This window comes from Eulemur rufifrons, chromosome 21 (genome assembly GCF_041146395.1).
Source record: "Eulemur rufifrons isolate Redbay chromosome 21, OSU_ERuf_1, whole genome shotgun sequence".
NCBI classification, from domain to species: Eukaryota; Metazoa; Chordata; class Mammalia; order Primates; family Lemuridae; genus Eulemur; species Eulemur rufifrons.
The window spans coordinates 1,245,877-1,261,964 of record NC_091003.1 but is presented as its reverse complement, the minus strand read 5'-3'; the positions used below and the strand labels follow the sequence as shown (position 1 = coordinate 1,261,964).

At 58.1% G+C, this 16,088-nt stretch overlaps 1 protein-coding gene across 2 annotated transcripts in view; it reads left to right on the top strand.

The window, feature by feature from the left end:
- Window positions 1-16,088, top strand: part of ADGRD1 (adhesion G protein-coupled receptor D1) — a 90,913-nt gene that overhangs the window by 57,527 nt on the left and 17,298 nt on the right. For both annotated transcript variants that reach the window (XM_069496988.1, XM_069496986.1), the window contains 4 exons: window positions 647-770; window positions 7,130-7,233; window positions 8,061-8,172; window positions 8,605-8,758. In XM_069496988.1, coding sequence (XP_069353089.1) covers window positions 647-770; window positions 7,130-7,233; window positions 8,061-8,172; window positions 8,605-8,758 — 494 coding nt within the window. The remainder of the gene's footprint in view (window positions 1-646; window positions 771-7,129; window positions 7,234-8,060; window positions 8,173-8,604; window positions 8,759-16,088) is intronic.

Sequence of the window (16,088 nt, the reverse complement as noted above, 5' to 3'; positions counted from 1 at the left end):
ACCTCTTTTGTTGTTTGAATTTGGAAACACAGAGAAGATTATAGTCACCGACTTCCCACCGTGAGGGTGAGCCGCAGTTAGCACTGGGCGTATCTGCTGCCAGGCACGTTTGTCTAGGTCCGCACTGTCAGAAATTGCACAAGTACTAGATCGACCTGTGATTCACTGAAGAAACTTCACAACAAAGCAAAGGTCCCCTTTGACCTTTGCATCGTGTCCTGATCGCCCCCTCTCTGGAGGTGGCCCCTGGGGGGGTTGTGTGAGTCTCCCCCAGACGGGCACCTAAGCTGCTGTCTCGTGGTTCAGTGTCTCTCCCCGGACGTGGTCCCTCGTGTATACAGTCGGAGCTTCTCCAGGAGCGGGGCTGTCGGTGTGCGCATTTCATGTCAGGCTGGGTACCGTCCGGGTGCTTTGCACGGTGTCCCGGGGAGGCCTTGCGTCCCGGTGGCCAGACCAGCCCCAGACACCCTCCAGCGCTCGCCAGCCCGATGGTGGGACCCCTGTCCCCGCACTGTCCCGACGTGCGTGCCCGGCCTGGCAGAGGTGGCACGGCTGGGGGTGCGCAGGGCCGTGTGGGCGAGGGGGGCTGCCCTGGCCCCCACCAAGGGTCCGTGTCGCACCATGACCGTTTCTCCTGTGTCCGCAGCTCCGGAGAGGGCGTGTGGTCGAACCAGGGCTGTGCGCGCGTCGGGGGGAACCTCACCTACTCCAGCTGCCGCTGCACGCACCTCACCAACTTCGCCATCCTCATGCAGGTGGTCCCGCTGGAGGTGAGTACGGCCCGGGCGGGTGCCGTGGGGACGCCAGGCCGCAGGTGGGCAAGGCGGTGGGCGCATCCACTCCGCGGGGTCTGTTTACAAATGGAACTCGCCGTATTGGCTCCTGCAGTGCAGGGTTCTGCGTGTTTGGGCGTCAGCGGATATTTGATGGGTCCACGAGGGCGTCAGCTGTGTGTGGTGTGGTCCTCGCCATGGGCGCTGTCACCGTGGCCATCACAGACGCGGCTTGCTGGGGGTCCTTTGAGGTCACACCAGGGGGCAGAGCCTCGCCTTTGGGTGGTCCCCCCAGCTGGGACTGGGACTGTGCCCCCACAGTCGGGGGGCAGAGCCGCCTCCTCTGGGTCCCCCACATGCTGAGAACGGAAGACCAGCCCGACCTCCTGGGCGGGGAGCGGTGGTCCACTCCCAGCAGGAAGCCGTGTTTGGGGGGGTCGTGCTCGTGGTCGAGAGGAAGGGAGGGGGTGCAGTCCCGTAAGTCAGGGAAGCTGGAGTCAGAGAGCGTTTGCGATGATGAATCTGTCACCACTTAGCACAAGTGACACTGGATTAAGACGGCCCGTGGGTGTCACTGTGGGAGAAATCACATCTATTCATTGCCAGAAAAGATTGATTTGAAAATGGCTTAAAATTACTCATGCTAAAAATGAACATTCTTATGAAGAATAAGAAAATTCGGGCTGATGGCGTAAGTAGGTACCAACCCCCCGGCACATTCACAGAATTAGCAGAAACACCCCGAGAGACCGTGTTTGTTTGGCGCTGATCTCATGTCTTCCCCGGCGCGGGGCCCCGGGTCCCTGGTCCAGGTTCAGCGCACACCTGCGTCTCACCCCTCTTCTCCCTGAGACTCTCTCCTGGCCCCCCCCGCGCTGAGCTTCCCCTGGGTGGGCCCTGGACGGCGGGGCCGGGGCTGGGCTGGTGCCCCGGGGATGCTGCCCAGGGGAGAGTCAAAGAATTAGAAGGATGAGAAGATAAGATGACATAAGAAAGTATAAAGTAAGGCCAAATTTGCAACATTATTTATAGCAGAAATAACAGAATGACAGAGCATTAATAACCATAGCACTAGTGATTGCATAAATTCAAATACATCTGTGCTAGGGAAGACCGTTCATCTCTGCACTAAAAGAGGGATGATTAAATCAAGAAACAAAATGCAACTATTAAAGCACGAATTACAATCATGCCAGCGCATCTGGAAAGACTTCCGAGATATCACTATGTGAAAAGGGCAAACAGAGTGGATAAATACCATTTTTATAAAACAAGGCCAAAATCATGTGTGTGTGCATGTGTTTCCGTACATGTGTTCAAACACACATGGTTGTGTCTCAGTACGTGATAATCAGACAGGCGTGGCGGTGCGTGAGGTGTAGAACCGGGGACACTGGGGTGCAGCCCCGGCCCCCGGGTCGAAGCCATGCCGGCATCTGTGTGGTTGCGTGAACTGACGGTGTGAAGACGTGTTTCTCAGGCCGTTCCCAGGTGTGGTGTTTTGTGGGCTCATCTCGTCACGGCTCTGTCCTGAACCCTCGTGAGCTGCAGGAACGAGGGTGTGGACGGCCGCGTCAGCTCTGCAGGGAGAGGGGTCAGGGGCAGAGATGTGCTCTCTCTGGGAGCCACGGTGCCACGCGCGTTGCTGGGTCAGGTGGCAGCCGGGGTCTCTGTCATCTCCGTGGACCAGCCCCAGGGGAGGGGGAAGCGGCATCCGCCGGGGACGCTGTGGCGGATGGAGCCACGGCCCAGCCCAGCCAGGGCCCAGGAGGGGCTCAGTCGTGGCCTCCTGGCGTTTCCTGGCGTTGCCACCGCGGTGGCTGGCATGGAGAAGGCGCTGACAGGCGGTGGAGGGAAGTTGGAACAACCGGGACTGGGGGGAGGCCGAGGGTGCAGGGCAGGGCTGGGCCGCGGCAGCCACCTGGGCCCAGCTAGGACAACTCAGCCTCTGCCTCTGTCCTTGTGGTCCCCATCCAGGTGGCAGGCCAGGGCCAGTCTGGCTGTCTCAGGTGTGACGGGCCGTCCCCCCAAGGCTGTGCCTGCGGGGAAAGGTGACGCCCCAGGAGGTGGTGGTGACACAGCCGCTGAGCTGGCAGCTGCCACCGTCCTGCCACCCCCAGTCTCTCCACACCGCAGCCGCCCTTCCTCGTGCGCTGATGTTCCTGTCCCCGTCGTGGGGGGGAAATGAGGGAGCTTTGTTAAGAGCATGGCAGCTGAGAGATCTCTCTCCGGCAGGGCACCCCCTGTTTGCTACACGTGCAGCTCCTGGGCCTCGAGCTCCCGCCGGGGCCACTGCAGGGCGTCTGAGTCTGTGGTTCCCGAGTCCGTGCCCTGAGCAAACTCCCGGCTGCTCTGGGCATTTCTAAATCTGGCCGCGGTGGGAAAGGAGGGCACGGCCGGGGCACACCAGGCCTCGCCAACGTGCGGTCAGGCAGTGCAGCCAGGTCAGGGGTCCCACCTTCCCACCCCCACCCCCCAGCCAATCAGGGCCTGTCTCCACCCTGGACAGATGGTTCTAGAACCTGTGCTTAGTGGCTACCCGGCCAGGTGCAGCCCTGACCACTGAGGCTGGCTCTGGCTGCAGCAGGGCTTGGGCGGGTGGTGGCAGGACCTGATCACACGGTGCTGGAAGCTTCCGGGAGCCCTCTGGGCCTGACGCGGGCGCAGCGCGAGGATCACAGCGGGCGCAGCGCGAGGATCACAGCGGGCGCAGCGCGAGGATCACAGCAGGCGCAGCGCGAGGATCACAGCAGGCGCAGCGCGAGGATCACAGCAGACGCAGCGCGAGGATCACAGCAGGCGCATGTGTCTAGCTGGTGTTGGCAGAGCGAGCGGCTCCCCTCAGAACAGGCTCCCTACACAGGGGTCTCTGTGGGTGCCAGGGAGCCCCTCCTCTGGGCAGCTCTGCCTGCCACTGGGGCCAGGTCAGCGGGGTCCCCCCGCCTCCTCTCCAGGCAGACACTTGGGTTTCTCCCCATGATGTGGCCGTGGGCAGGTGGCTTCCCTGAGCCTCAGCCTCCCTGTCTGCACCATGGGGGACCCTTTCCTTGTGGAGCTGTGAGGGGGCTAGAGGAGGGCGGAGAGGGCACCACCCAGCCCTGAGCACCCAGCCCAAGCACCCAGTCTGACCACTCAGCCTCAGTACCCAGCCTGAGCACCCAGCCTCAAGCATCCAGACCCAGCACCCAGCCTCAGCACCCAGCCTGAGCACCCAGCCCCAGCACCCAGTCTGACCACCCAGCCTCAGTACCCAGCCTGAGCACCCAGCCTCAAGCACCCAGCCCCAGCACCCAGCCTCAGCACCCAGCTTCAGTACCCAGCCTGAGCACCCAGCCTCAAGCACCCGGCCCCAGCACCTGGCCCGAGCACCCAGACTGAGCACCCAGATTGAGCACCCAGCCTCAGCACCCAGCTCGAGCACCCAGCCTCAAGCACCCAGCCTCAGCACCCAGCCTCAGCCACCATTTCCTATCAGCCTGTGTCCCTCACAGCCTGAGCCGGGGTCTTCCCACTGTCCATGCGACTCCCGCGTGGAGCGATGCGCATGTTCTGCGGTTGGTCCCTGGGCCCCCTCCCCGTCAGTGTGGAGCTGGGGGCCGCGCTGCCTACGCCAGCCCCGAGGTCAGCAGCTGCCCAGCCCAGCATCGTCTCCCCATGGCTGGGGGCACAGGAGGGGCTCGGATCCGTCCCCGCCCTCCACTGCCCGCTCTGCCCCACGGGCTGCCCACTGTGCCGGCTTCCACGTCCCTGTCACTCAGGGCCGGACGGGAAGGAGCCGCTGGGCTCTTCTCTCGCTGGGCTGCAGGCAGCTTTCCTGGCAGCGGCCACGCCTCTGCTGAGGGCCCTGCAGGGGGACAGCTCCCAGCCAGGGCTGTGTCCTCCACCGGGAGGCGGCTTCCTGGGGTGGCACAGACCTGGGCCACCTCATCCCCCTCGGAGTCTCAGCTCTCCTCTCCCCTCGGCGGACAATTCCCTGAATTAAATTTTCTGCTCTGTGAAAGGCCAGAGAGATTTCTGTTTTCCCAGCTGGCCCCAGACTGACATACGATCGTGCAGCCGAGGGGGGCGGCGTGACGCCCCAGGGCTCCTGGCCTGGGGAACAAGGAGGTGCGTGGCCCCCTCAGCTGACCCCTTTAACGAGGTAACTCAGGAAGGGAAGTGCCTGATGTCTAGTCAAGTGCGTCCCAGGGGAGAAATCCAGCCCACTCCAGCCCCACCCCACGCCCCTCAAGCAGCCAAGAAGCTCATTGTCACCTGTCCCCAGACTGCTGGTACATTTCCATCAACAGGGTATGAAATGCGCCAGGAGCCTGGCTCAGTCCGGCGGGAGGCTGCCGCATGTTGCTGGCAAATGCTGCGGCTGGTTGAGGCCGGGACGGGCGCCAAACCCGGGCTGCCCAGGGACCCTCCTGCCCCTCGGGGCCCGGCCGCTCACAGGACTACGGCCCTCCTGGGGTCAGGGAGCTGCCCTGAGGGGACCAGGCCTCCATCAGGGCCTGGATCCAGCCCCTGGGGACCAGAAGATGGATGGACTCTTGTCAGGAACTGGGGGTGGGTGTCGGAGGTGGGGGCGCAGGCGGCAGAGGCCTGGGGGGCTGATGTGTTCATGGCCGTGCACCCAGGCGGCGGCTGAGGGTGTTTGCGCTCTGACCTGTTCTCCACGCGTCTTTCTCTCTGCCCTGTGCTCGGGTTCCTGCCGCGTCCAGCCAATGAGCCATGGTCCCGAGGGTCAGGCGGGGTGTGGTCGGCCTCCTGCGTGGTGCCCGCACTGGCGGGGCCGTCCCTCTGCGGCCCCCACTGGTTCCCATCGCAGCCCCATCAGAGCACGACCTGGCAGCCTCGTTTACTTCTTTACACATTATCTGTGTATATCCTTGTCCGTCTTCTGCTTCCCACTGCAGTGCAGCCTCTGTGCTCGGCACACAGTAGGTGCTTAATACATGCTCGGTGCTGAAGCACAGGTTGTCCAGGGTCTCACTGGCTGCCCCAGGTGCTCCCCCGTCAAGGGGCTCACAATGTCCACCCGCAGGGTTGCTCTGAGGAGCCAGGGCCCGCATGCAGCAGGGGCCCAATCACAGCAGCCGCTGCTTTCTGTCTGCACCACCCACTCTCCTGGGAGTGTTCCTCTGCACCTAGAGTTTGCCAGTCCCCCGTCAGACGCTGGGAACTCAGAGCCAAGTAAGACGTCAACCTGTCACCACGAAACTTACCCGGCTCACGTAGCTCCTGGCTCTCAACAGGCTCCCACAAAGCCCCGCGACCCGCGTGAAGCCCCCTCCCGCCCGAGCACCTCTCAGGACCTCTTTCCCCAGCGCGTCCCCCTCCCTTCCGGTCTCCCAGGGCCCTGGCAGGTTACGGTGTAGTTGCATTTATCACAGGAGTGGCTTCACGTACCGCTCGCAAGGACGAGCCCAGAGCTGGACACGTGTCACAGTCGGAGGAGAAGGTGTGCATTAAAGAGAGGGGAGCGAACCCTCCCCGATGGCCCCTCTGCCCGCCCCACTCTGACTCTGAGCGCTGTGTCACAGCGGGAAGGTTTGACGCCCCTGACTGGCGCAGGCAGCTCCCTCTTGGCCCCTGCGGTCAGCCTCAGTGTTACCCTAACCGCTGTGCGGACATAACGTACGAGGTCACGCGCGTGAGCCCTGGGCACTCCCGTCTGGGGGCCGTGGGAGTTTTCCAAGGTCACTTTGATCATCTGTCCTTGTCACTTTACAGGCTCACTTTATAACTCAAGCCCATGTAAAATATGGGCCTCCGATATACTAATATCTCACCTTATTTGTAATCATTTCAAGGCTTCCTGGCCAGGCTGTTGGCTCTGCTCAGGGGAGTTAAGACGCAGCGGCCGTGTGCAGGGACTCAGCACCCCCCTCCCTGCGAGAGGCTCCCGGGAGCCGCCGTGTGCACTCGGCACAGTGATGCGCACGCGGCAGCCATCGCGCCCTGGGGACCAGGAGTGGGAGCCGACCTGGGCCGGGCAGTGGCCTCTGTCGCCCGGCGAGCCCCGTGTCCCGGCCCTGCTCTGCGCACTCTGCCCGCGGCACTCGCGGGTCCTCGTGGCCCTGTGAGGGGGAGGGGTTGGTATTCTCCTTTCACAGCGGAGCGAGCCGCCTGTGTCTCATTGTCAGCTGGGAGGTGGCCGAGTGGGGACTTGAGCCCTTTACTCTTCACCCAGCACGGCGGCGCGTGCTCTGGGCGGGAGGTGGCGGCCGCTGGGGGGAAGCTGGGGGAGGCGGAGGGGTCGGTGGGCCACGCAGGGGAGCAGGGACTGGGCCTGGGGGCTCAGCCGGCAGGTGGGCGGCAGGACCCGGGTCCACAGACATTCACGTCCACACCTCCGCTCCACTCCCCAGCTCTCACGTGGACACCAGGTGGCGCTGTCGTCCATCAGCTACGTGGGCTGCTCCGTGTCCGTGCTCTGCCTGGCGGCCACCCTGGTCACCTTCGCCGTGCTGTCGTGAGTGCCCTCTGCTCCCCCCAGTGCCCCCTTGGCAGCTCCGTGTAAAAGCCAGCGTCAGCGGCGGGTGTGGACGCCTGGCCCTGCCCGCACCCCACACCCCGCATGTCCCAGCCGGGCGGCTGCTCCTCGGTTACACTTCAGTTTAGGATCTGGGGTGTGGGGGCTGAGGGGCTGCTGGGGGGCCTAGAGAACAAGTGGCTATGGAGTTGGGGGACACCACACTTTCGCTGAGCTGGAAGGGTCTGGAAGGGCCCCCAGCCAGACACATAGGGAGTTCTGCAGGGCAGGAGCTGAGCCCAGACATCCCTTCCTGCTCGTGGCATCAGCAAGATCCCGAGCCCAGGCGTGGGGTCACCCCCGAGGACCCGACTGTGCCCAGAACGCACGAGAACATGCTTGGGTGGGGGCTGGACAACAGAAGCACAGACGTCTTCGCAGTAGGAGAGAGGGGGGTGGTACAGCCAGGGGGTCTCTCTAAGGGGCAGCGTTCGAGCTGTGACGCAGAGACCCGGGCAGACAGTTCGCTGCCATGGGTACAAGGGCCGTGAGGCCAGAGTGAGCTGGGGGAGAGTGAGAAACGGACAGGGACGTAGTGAGTGGGAAAGAAAAGCCGAGTCAGAGCGGCCAGGGCTGGGCAGGCTGTGGAAGGAGCTGGGGTTGTACCCAAGGGCAATAGGGAGCCTTCGAGGGTCCACAGCAGGGAGTGACAGTGACAGCCTCTAGGTGAGTCTCTAGAGACCCCTCTGGCTGCTGCTGGAGAAAGGGACCCGGTGGGGGCCGCGGGGGGGCAGCGAGGCCGGCCTCACACCCGTCTCTGCCCCCAGCTCTGTCAGCACCATCAGGAACCAGCGCTACCACATCCACGCCAACCTGTCCTGCGCCGTGCTGGTGGCCCAGGTGCTGCTGCTCGCCAGCTTCCGCCTCGAGCCGGGCACGGTGAGTAGCTCAGCCCGTGTCCCGCGACGCCCTTCCTGTTGTGTGGGATTCCTTGTCACATGGGGATTCCTTAAAATGCAGATTTTGGTTCGGGAGTGCTGAGTGGGGCCTGGGATCCTGTATTTCCATCAATCAGGGGACAGTGACGCTGCCCGTGCCAGCCCACCCTGGGAGTGGGGGCAGCGGGAGGGAGGCAGGTCTGGCCCGGATCCAGGCGTGAGAGCCCCAGACAGTGGCCCCAGGGGGTGAGGAGAGCATCTCCCTCCCAGAGCTCTGTGTCTGAACGCCAGGGCAGGGCTCTGACCCGCCCTGTCCTCCCAGAGCCCTGTGTCTAAACGCCCCAGGGAATGGATTCAGGGAGGCCGGGACCACAGCCAAGCCGGGTGCACACCCCGGGGCCCTCTCACCCCCCGTGTCTCTGGTCGGCCCTAGACGCTCTGCCGGGTGATGGCCGTGCTGCTGCACTACTTCTTCCTGAGCTCCTTCGCCTGGATGCTGGCGGAGGGGCTGCACCTCTACAGCATGGTGATCAAGGTCTTCGGGTCGGAGGACAGCAAGCACCTCTACTACTACGGGATGGGATGGGGTAGGTGGGGCACCAGGGGTGGGCGGGGAGGGGCAGGTGGGGAGGGGGCGGGGCAGATGGGATGCGATGGGGCAGGTGGAGAGGGTCAGGGCAGGTGAGGATGGGGCAGGTGAGGATGGGGCAGGTTGGAGGTGGGAGGGGGCAGGGCAGGTGTTGTCTTCACGTCGTCCTTCTTGGGGTCTCCCAGAGGCCAAGACGGGAAGCAGAACCCACTGGCCAATCAAAGACAAAAATTCCACATCATTTGGAAACATTTCCAACATTTCTGACTTGGTTTGTTACTTTTGGTAGTCTTTGCAAACAACTCAATTTTGGTTTTATTGATTTTCTCTATTATTTCTATTATCTATTTCATTACTTTCTGTTTTAATCTTCATTATTTCCTTTATTCTGCTCATTTTAGCTTTAGTTTGGTTTTCTTTTCTGGCGTTTTGAAGTGCAAGTTGAGGTTACTGAGTTGAGATCCTTCTTTGTTAATATGGGCATGTACGGCTATACATATTCATCTACACACTGCTTTGGCTGCATCCTGTATGCTTCGTAGTGTGTCTCTGCTTTCGTTCATCTCAAAGTATTTTCTAATTTCTTTTTTGATTTTTTTATTTGACCCACTGATTTTTTATGAGTATGTTGTTTGGTTTCCCCACATTCATGAATTTCTCAATTTTTTTTTTCTGTTATTGATGCCTAATTTCATTCCATTGTGGAAAGACAGCATATTTTATATGATTCCAGTCATTTTAAATGTGTTAAGGTTTGTTTTGCACCTCAGTAAATGATCTATCTGGGAAAATGTTCCATCTGCCCTTGAGAAGAACACGTGTTCTGCCGTTGCTGGATGGAGTGGTCTGCAGTGTGTGTCAGGCCTAGTTGGTGTGTGTGTTATTCAAGTCATCTGTTTCCTTGTCGATCTCTTGTCCAGTTGTTCTGTCCCTTATTTAAGTGAGTTACTGAAGTTGCCACTTGTTGAATTGTCAGTTTCTCCTTCAATTCTGTTGGGTTTTGTTTTGTCTCTTGGTATCCTGTTGTTAGGTACACACATGATCATACTCATGTCTTTCTAAAGAATGGACCCTTTTATATTTATACAGTATCTCCCTTCATCTCTAGTATTATCTTTGTTTTAAAGTCTATCTGTCTCATATTGGTATGGCCACTCCGCTTTCGCATGGTTGTTGATGGCATGGTGTATCTTTTCCATCATTTCACTTTCCACTTATTTGTTTCTTCGAATCTAAAGTGCGCCCCCTACAGGTAGGACATAGTTGGATGTTGTTTGTGTCTTTTTCTAAATCCAGTCTGGCATTTAAACCTTTCACACTTAATATTGGGATTTATATGATGGATTTATGTCTGCCATTTTCTCTTTGTTTTCTTTATATATACCATCTATTTCATTTCTCTAGTCCTTCTTTACCGCTTTCTTTTGAATTGGATATTTTCTAGTGTAACAGTTTAATTCCCTTAATGATTTTTTCACCTTTGTTTTTTGAGTTATTTTCTTAGTGGTTGCTCTAATGCTTGCCATGTACATCTTAGCATACTAGAGTGTATTTAATATTTATACTAAATTATGAGACATAATTGTTATTTTGATATAGCCCTATTCTCTCTTCCTTCTTTTCTGTGATTAAATAATGATTCATTTTACATCTGCATAAAGTATGAATCAACAATACAGGGCTATAATTATTACCTTATTTAAACTTAAGTCTTTTAAAGCAGGTGAGATGAGGAAGGAGAGCAAATACATACTTACAGAGTTTGCTATGTTAACCTTCTTACTTACCATTTCGGGCTTCCTTCTTTTTTTTTTTTCCTGTGAATTTGAGTTATCATCTGGCCTTATTGCTCTGTGTGTGTGTGTGTGTGTGTGTGTGTGTGTGTTAAGATTACTGTCTGGGGTCACTTGTTTCAGCCTGAGGAACTTCGTCGATTATTTCTTGTAAGGCAGGTCTGCTCACAACAAATTCTCTCAGTTGTTGTTTATTTGGAAATGTCTTCATTGTACCTTCATTTCCATTTATGATTGATTGGCTGATTGATTGCATGCCCTTCTCACCTTCACCTTCATTTCTAAAAGACAGTTTTGCTGGGTATAAGATGCTTTTTCCTTTTGGTACTTTGATGACGTCATGTCACTGCCTTCTGGCTCCTCTGCATCTCATGGTAAGTCACCTCTGAATGTTATCAGAGTCCCTCGTACCTCCCCAAGGGGTGGTTTTCCTTGTCTGGGCGTATATATCTCTTTGTGTTTATCCTATTTGGCATGTGCTGAGCTTCTTAGGTATGTAAATTAGTACTTCTCATCAAATTTGGGGAAATGGTGGCCCATTATTTCTTAAAATATTTGTTATGCTTCTTTCTCTCTTCTCTTTTTCCAGTGCTCCCATGACGTCGGTGTGCTTGGCAGCGTTCCACGTTTTTCTGAGACTCTATTGATTTTTCTTCATTCCTTTTTCTCTCTGTTTTTCAAATCATGTGATCTTTGTCAGTTCACTGATTCTTTCTTCTGCCAGTTTGGATGTATTGTTGAACCCCTCTGGTTGATTTTTCATTTCGTTTATTATAGTTTTCAACTCCATAATTTCCATTTAGTTCTTGTTTTTTCTTTTTTAAAAATTTTGATCTGCTCCTTGATGTTCTTTATCTGATGAGACAGTCATTCTGCTTCCTTTTACTTCTCAAAGGAGGTTTCATTTAGTTCTTTGAACATATTTATAATGACTGTCTTGAAGGCTTTTTCTGTTGGATATGACATCTGGCCTTCACACGGGCGGTTTCCGTGCTTACTTTGCTTCTCCCCCATGTGTGGGTCACACTTTCTGGTTTCCTTGTATGTCTCATGACGTTTCTGTTGAAGACTTGCCATTTTAGATAATGTGGCAACTCCGGGTCCTCAGCCCTCCGCCTGCTGCTGCTTGTTGTCACTTGTGTGTTTGTCTAGAGACGTGGCTGGACCAGTTAGCAAAGTCTGTTTACCTCCCAGTGCGAGGTCTCTGGTGTCACCCCCCGGAAGGCACAACCCTGGGCACAGGCGCAGTCACGCGGGACGTTTCCGCAGGGCTCGACTGTCTCGCCGTGGCCGTCTACATTTGCCGTCTGTCAGGCTCCACTGTCGCCGGCTGATTGTTCTGTCGGTTCCCACAGCCAGCGCCACACTCCGCTCTGCAGTCTGATCTACTTAAATCCATGCCCCTTGCAGGTGTGTTTTGAGGCCAATATTTGAGGTTTGTTCCGGCTGCAGGAAGACTCTTCTTACCTGTCTCTTCCCTGGATCTCTCTGGGGGATTCGCCGGAGAGTGAATGTGACTGAGCTCAGAGTTTTCGCCTCCTCTTCATCGCCTACTGCAGGGGCTCCATCCTTCCCAGGGCATCCTTCCGTTAGGCTTAAACTTCCCCACACTTGGAGTCAAATAAACTCAGTTGCCCTGGGGGACACTTTGGAGTTCTCTATTCTGATGACATGTGTCTTTCCCCGGGAGCAGTCCCTGAGGTGCTGCTCCGGAGCTGGGAGCAGGGACAGTGGCCCACTTCTCGTGGAGTAATGTGTCTTCTTCTTGCACAGGGCACTGGATGGGGGAAGCAGCTTCTAATCCTCAGAGCTGGTGTCTCCCAGTGTAGACCCTCCACCCTGTGAGGCCCTAGGACGGGCCCTGCACGCTGTGTGCTGAGCTGGTGGAGGAGGAGGACCCTGGCTGCTGGCTGCTTCTCCCTAGAATGGAGCTTCTGCGACATGGAGTTGGGGGGCGTGAGAAATGCAGGCAGCCTGCCCCGCCCCGGAGACCCTGGGAGCCCGGGGCAGCAGAGCCGTCCCTGCAGGAGCTGAGGGGGGGAAGCGGCCCGGCTCAAGGGCCCAAGTTTTAACTCTCACTGTTCTGACCAAGATTTCATAGATTTTCTTGAGAAAAATTTAAAAATTTTTCTCTATGCCCTTAGGAAAATCTACAGAGACTTTAAATGGTTGTGTGGGTTTTTTTTAACTAATCTTTATCGGTTGTTGTCGTCTCCCTGGGGTGTGGGTCCATAGAGTGACTCATGCGTCATCTGGGTGTCAGCTCCCCCGGACGGGGCTGGCTGTTGAAATCACTCTTGCCTGTCCCGGGCGTCCTGGCGAGCACCGAGGCCCTGCTTCCCGCCAGGGGGTGGCTGAGCGCTGGCACCTGGCATTCCTGGCTCTGTTACACACCAGCGATCGGGCGCTAGGGACCTGCGACTCGTTTCTGTTTTTCTCTAAATAGTTTCAGTTTTCACAGTCCTCATTATGCAAGGAGCAGAAAAACATGTTTATTTTGTGCTCTGAGTTGGAGAGTGTAATTTATCTGAGGCTGAGGTGGAGGTAAATTATGCACCCCTCTCGCCTCCTTGGGGACACTGAAGGGGGGACCTGGCAGCCACCTCCAAACTGCCGCTGGCCATGCAGGGAGAGCCCTGAGGCCACATGGATGTCCTACCGCAGCCTCACTGCCCGGCCTGGACCGTCCCGGGAATGCCATTGCGTGCGGGGTCCTGTGACAAATGTCCTCTGCTCCCCGGCCTCCCTGCAGTGGCCCGGCTCCATCGTGACCTGCCCGTCCCGCCGTCCCGACTCCCCCAGAGAGGAACACTGCCCCTTCCCGAGATTTCCTACGTCCTTAGTAAGCTGTCAGAGGGCGCTGTGTGGTGGCCACCTGTATTCTACCATTGCTTTGTGGATACAGTCACGGGATTAGAGGTGCACACACGCCCCGTGAGCACAGCAGAGACGGGCGGAGTGAATGGGAAGTGTCTGTGGTTTGTTGCTAGAGTGGGGGGACCTAGTGCGTGGGGCTGTCTGTGCCGCCCGTGACTTGGGCTTCGGGCCTGAGTGTGAGAGAGAATCCAAGCCAATCCAGTGCAGCCTGGAAGGATGTTTCAGTCAACCTGCACAATGTTGGAGAAAAAATTATTTGCCAATATTTAGAAATTGAGGGATTTTTACATAGACTCCGGGCCCCTGAGTTCATATTCCTCCCTGACAGCAGGGGCCGGAACCGCGTGGTTTCTGATGGACTCCGGGCCGCGGCCCCTGGCACCAGCTCTCTGCAAATCAGGCGCGGGGCTGGCTCTGTGGCTTCATCCGTCTTCCCGTCAGCTGCCCCAGCTAATTTCATCAGGAGCCAGGAGCGGCCTCCCTCGTCCACCTGGGCTGGGCTGGCTGCGGCCTGAGCTCTCAGCTTTCAGCCATTAATTCTAGGGCGGGATGTCACCCAGAGCAGTGGGGTCGCCTCGGAGGGCCCTGGGGAGCGGCCTCTCCCTGCAGACCTTACCCTGGCCTCACCCCAACCTTGAAGCTCGTCATTTTGGAAGCTGGAGACCGTGTCCTGAGGCAAGATGGGTGTTGGGGACATCGAGTCAGCAGCTCTGGGTGGGGTTTTGTTGGCAGCCAGGCCCTGCACCAGGAACCTCGAGGGGGGCGGAGCTGAGGGTCTCTGTCCTCTGCAGCCCACAGGGCGGCCAGCAGAGCAGGGCGACAAGCACTTGAGCGTTTACACATCAGTGCAGCCGATGCAAGTTTCATCGCAAACTCAGAAGCGACAGAAATGTAACTTGTTTTATATTTCTCCGTTGCAACCTGGTATCTTTGTCTGATCCCACCCGTCTGGGGAGAAACTCACTCGTAGTCAATCCCAGGCCCGGCTTTCCCCGAGACCGCGGCGTGCCGGGGCCGTGGGCGCCGCATCCGTCCGTCCGTCCGTCCAGCTTCCCCCACCCATCGGGTTTAAATGACACACGATCGTTTCCTGTAGACCCTCTGTGTCCTCCGTGGGTCAGTCAGTGGTGGGTGATGGAGAAGTCACTGCCTCTCGCCACTGCCCATTGCCGTGGGAGTGGAGGAGACATGGGGACATTACGCTGGAGATCAACACTCGGCCTGGCTCCCTGTCCAGAGTGAGCCTTGCGGCCCCAAGAGCCCTGGCAGGAGCGTGACGCCCCGTGTGCCTGTGTGTGGGGCATCTGGGCATGCGTGGCAGGTGGTGCTGGTGACTTCCACGTGCCCTGGTGTCGTCCTCCCTCTGTCTGGACCCCAGGCCCTGCGCCCGTCCTTGCAGGCCTTTGCCTGCGTCTTGGTGGATATTTCAGCACACACTCCCATAGTTAGGGACCTCCTCACCCTCCCACCTTCCTGAGAACCTGCTACTCCCACTCAGCCGGGCTCTGCGGCTCCTGTGGGCTGGAGAAAGCAGCCCGCGGGGCCCACTCTCCTCCCAGATGGACCCTCCGCACTGCCCGTGTCTCAGCCTCCGCGGGACACGGGGGCGGTGTGGGGGCAGAGGGGCTGGCAGCGGGAAACTCAGGGGGACAGAGGCCACGGTGAGAGGTCGTCCCCACCCACCCCGACTCCTGGGCTGTCCTCCCCTCCCAAGGGGCTACCTCTTCTCCATGGACGACTTTATCGCCAGACGTCCCCTAATGCATTTAAACTATTTTGACATTTAAAACAAACGGCTCCAGAGACAGGGCTGTCCAGGGTGACACCTTTTCAAGGTGATTAATTAAAAACAAAAGCAAACCCTGGTTTGCAGAGGGGGAGGCGTGAAGCTGATTCTGCCCCCAGAGGGCGCTGGTGAGCCGCAGCCTGGAAGCGCCCAGGCGGGTGGCGGGAGGGTCCTCCCTCCTCCTCCTCCTCTTCCAGGGCAGAATCTCCCACAGGCTGCGACCTCAGCCGCTGACCTTCCCAGGAGCCACATGTCCTTAGTGCCTCTCCGTCCCCAGCTTCCATCCCAGGGGCCGAGACATGCGGGGTCCTTGCCCGGGCACTCCGGGAGGGGTCCGTGGGTGAAGACGGCGCTGGCCCTGTGCCTGCTGCCCCCTCCCCGGCCACCCCGGAGCAGGTCTCTCAACTAAGACCATTCACACCTGCGTGGGCTGAGTGACCCTTGTTGCGGGGCTGTCCTGGCATCGCAGGGTGGGTAGCAGGGTCCCTGGCCTCTACCCACCAGATGCCACCCCCCTATGACAACCCAGAATGTCTCTGTCTCCCGTGGGGCAGCCTCGGCCCTGGTTGGTAACCCAGCTCTGGACGGGCCTCGCCGAGCTTCCCTTCCCGGGTACCGCAGCGCCTAGTGTCACCACGTCACCACGTCACCACGTTGGCAAGACTCGTGCGCTTCCTCGGCTGGTGTGTGAGCCAGTGTGGGTGTGAGCGGGCAGGGAGGTGTGTGACGTGCGCCATCCCTTGTTCGGACTGTGACTTCTCTGGGGAGCGGGGCCGTCCTGTGTCCCTGACACTCAACGCACAGTTCTCTGCTGTATCGGGTGTGACGTGAATGAACGAACCAGTGACTGAAGGAGCCTGGAGCTAACGTGT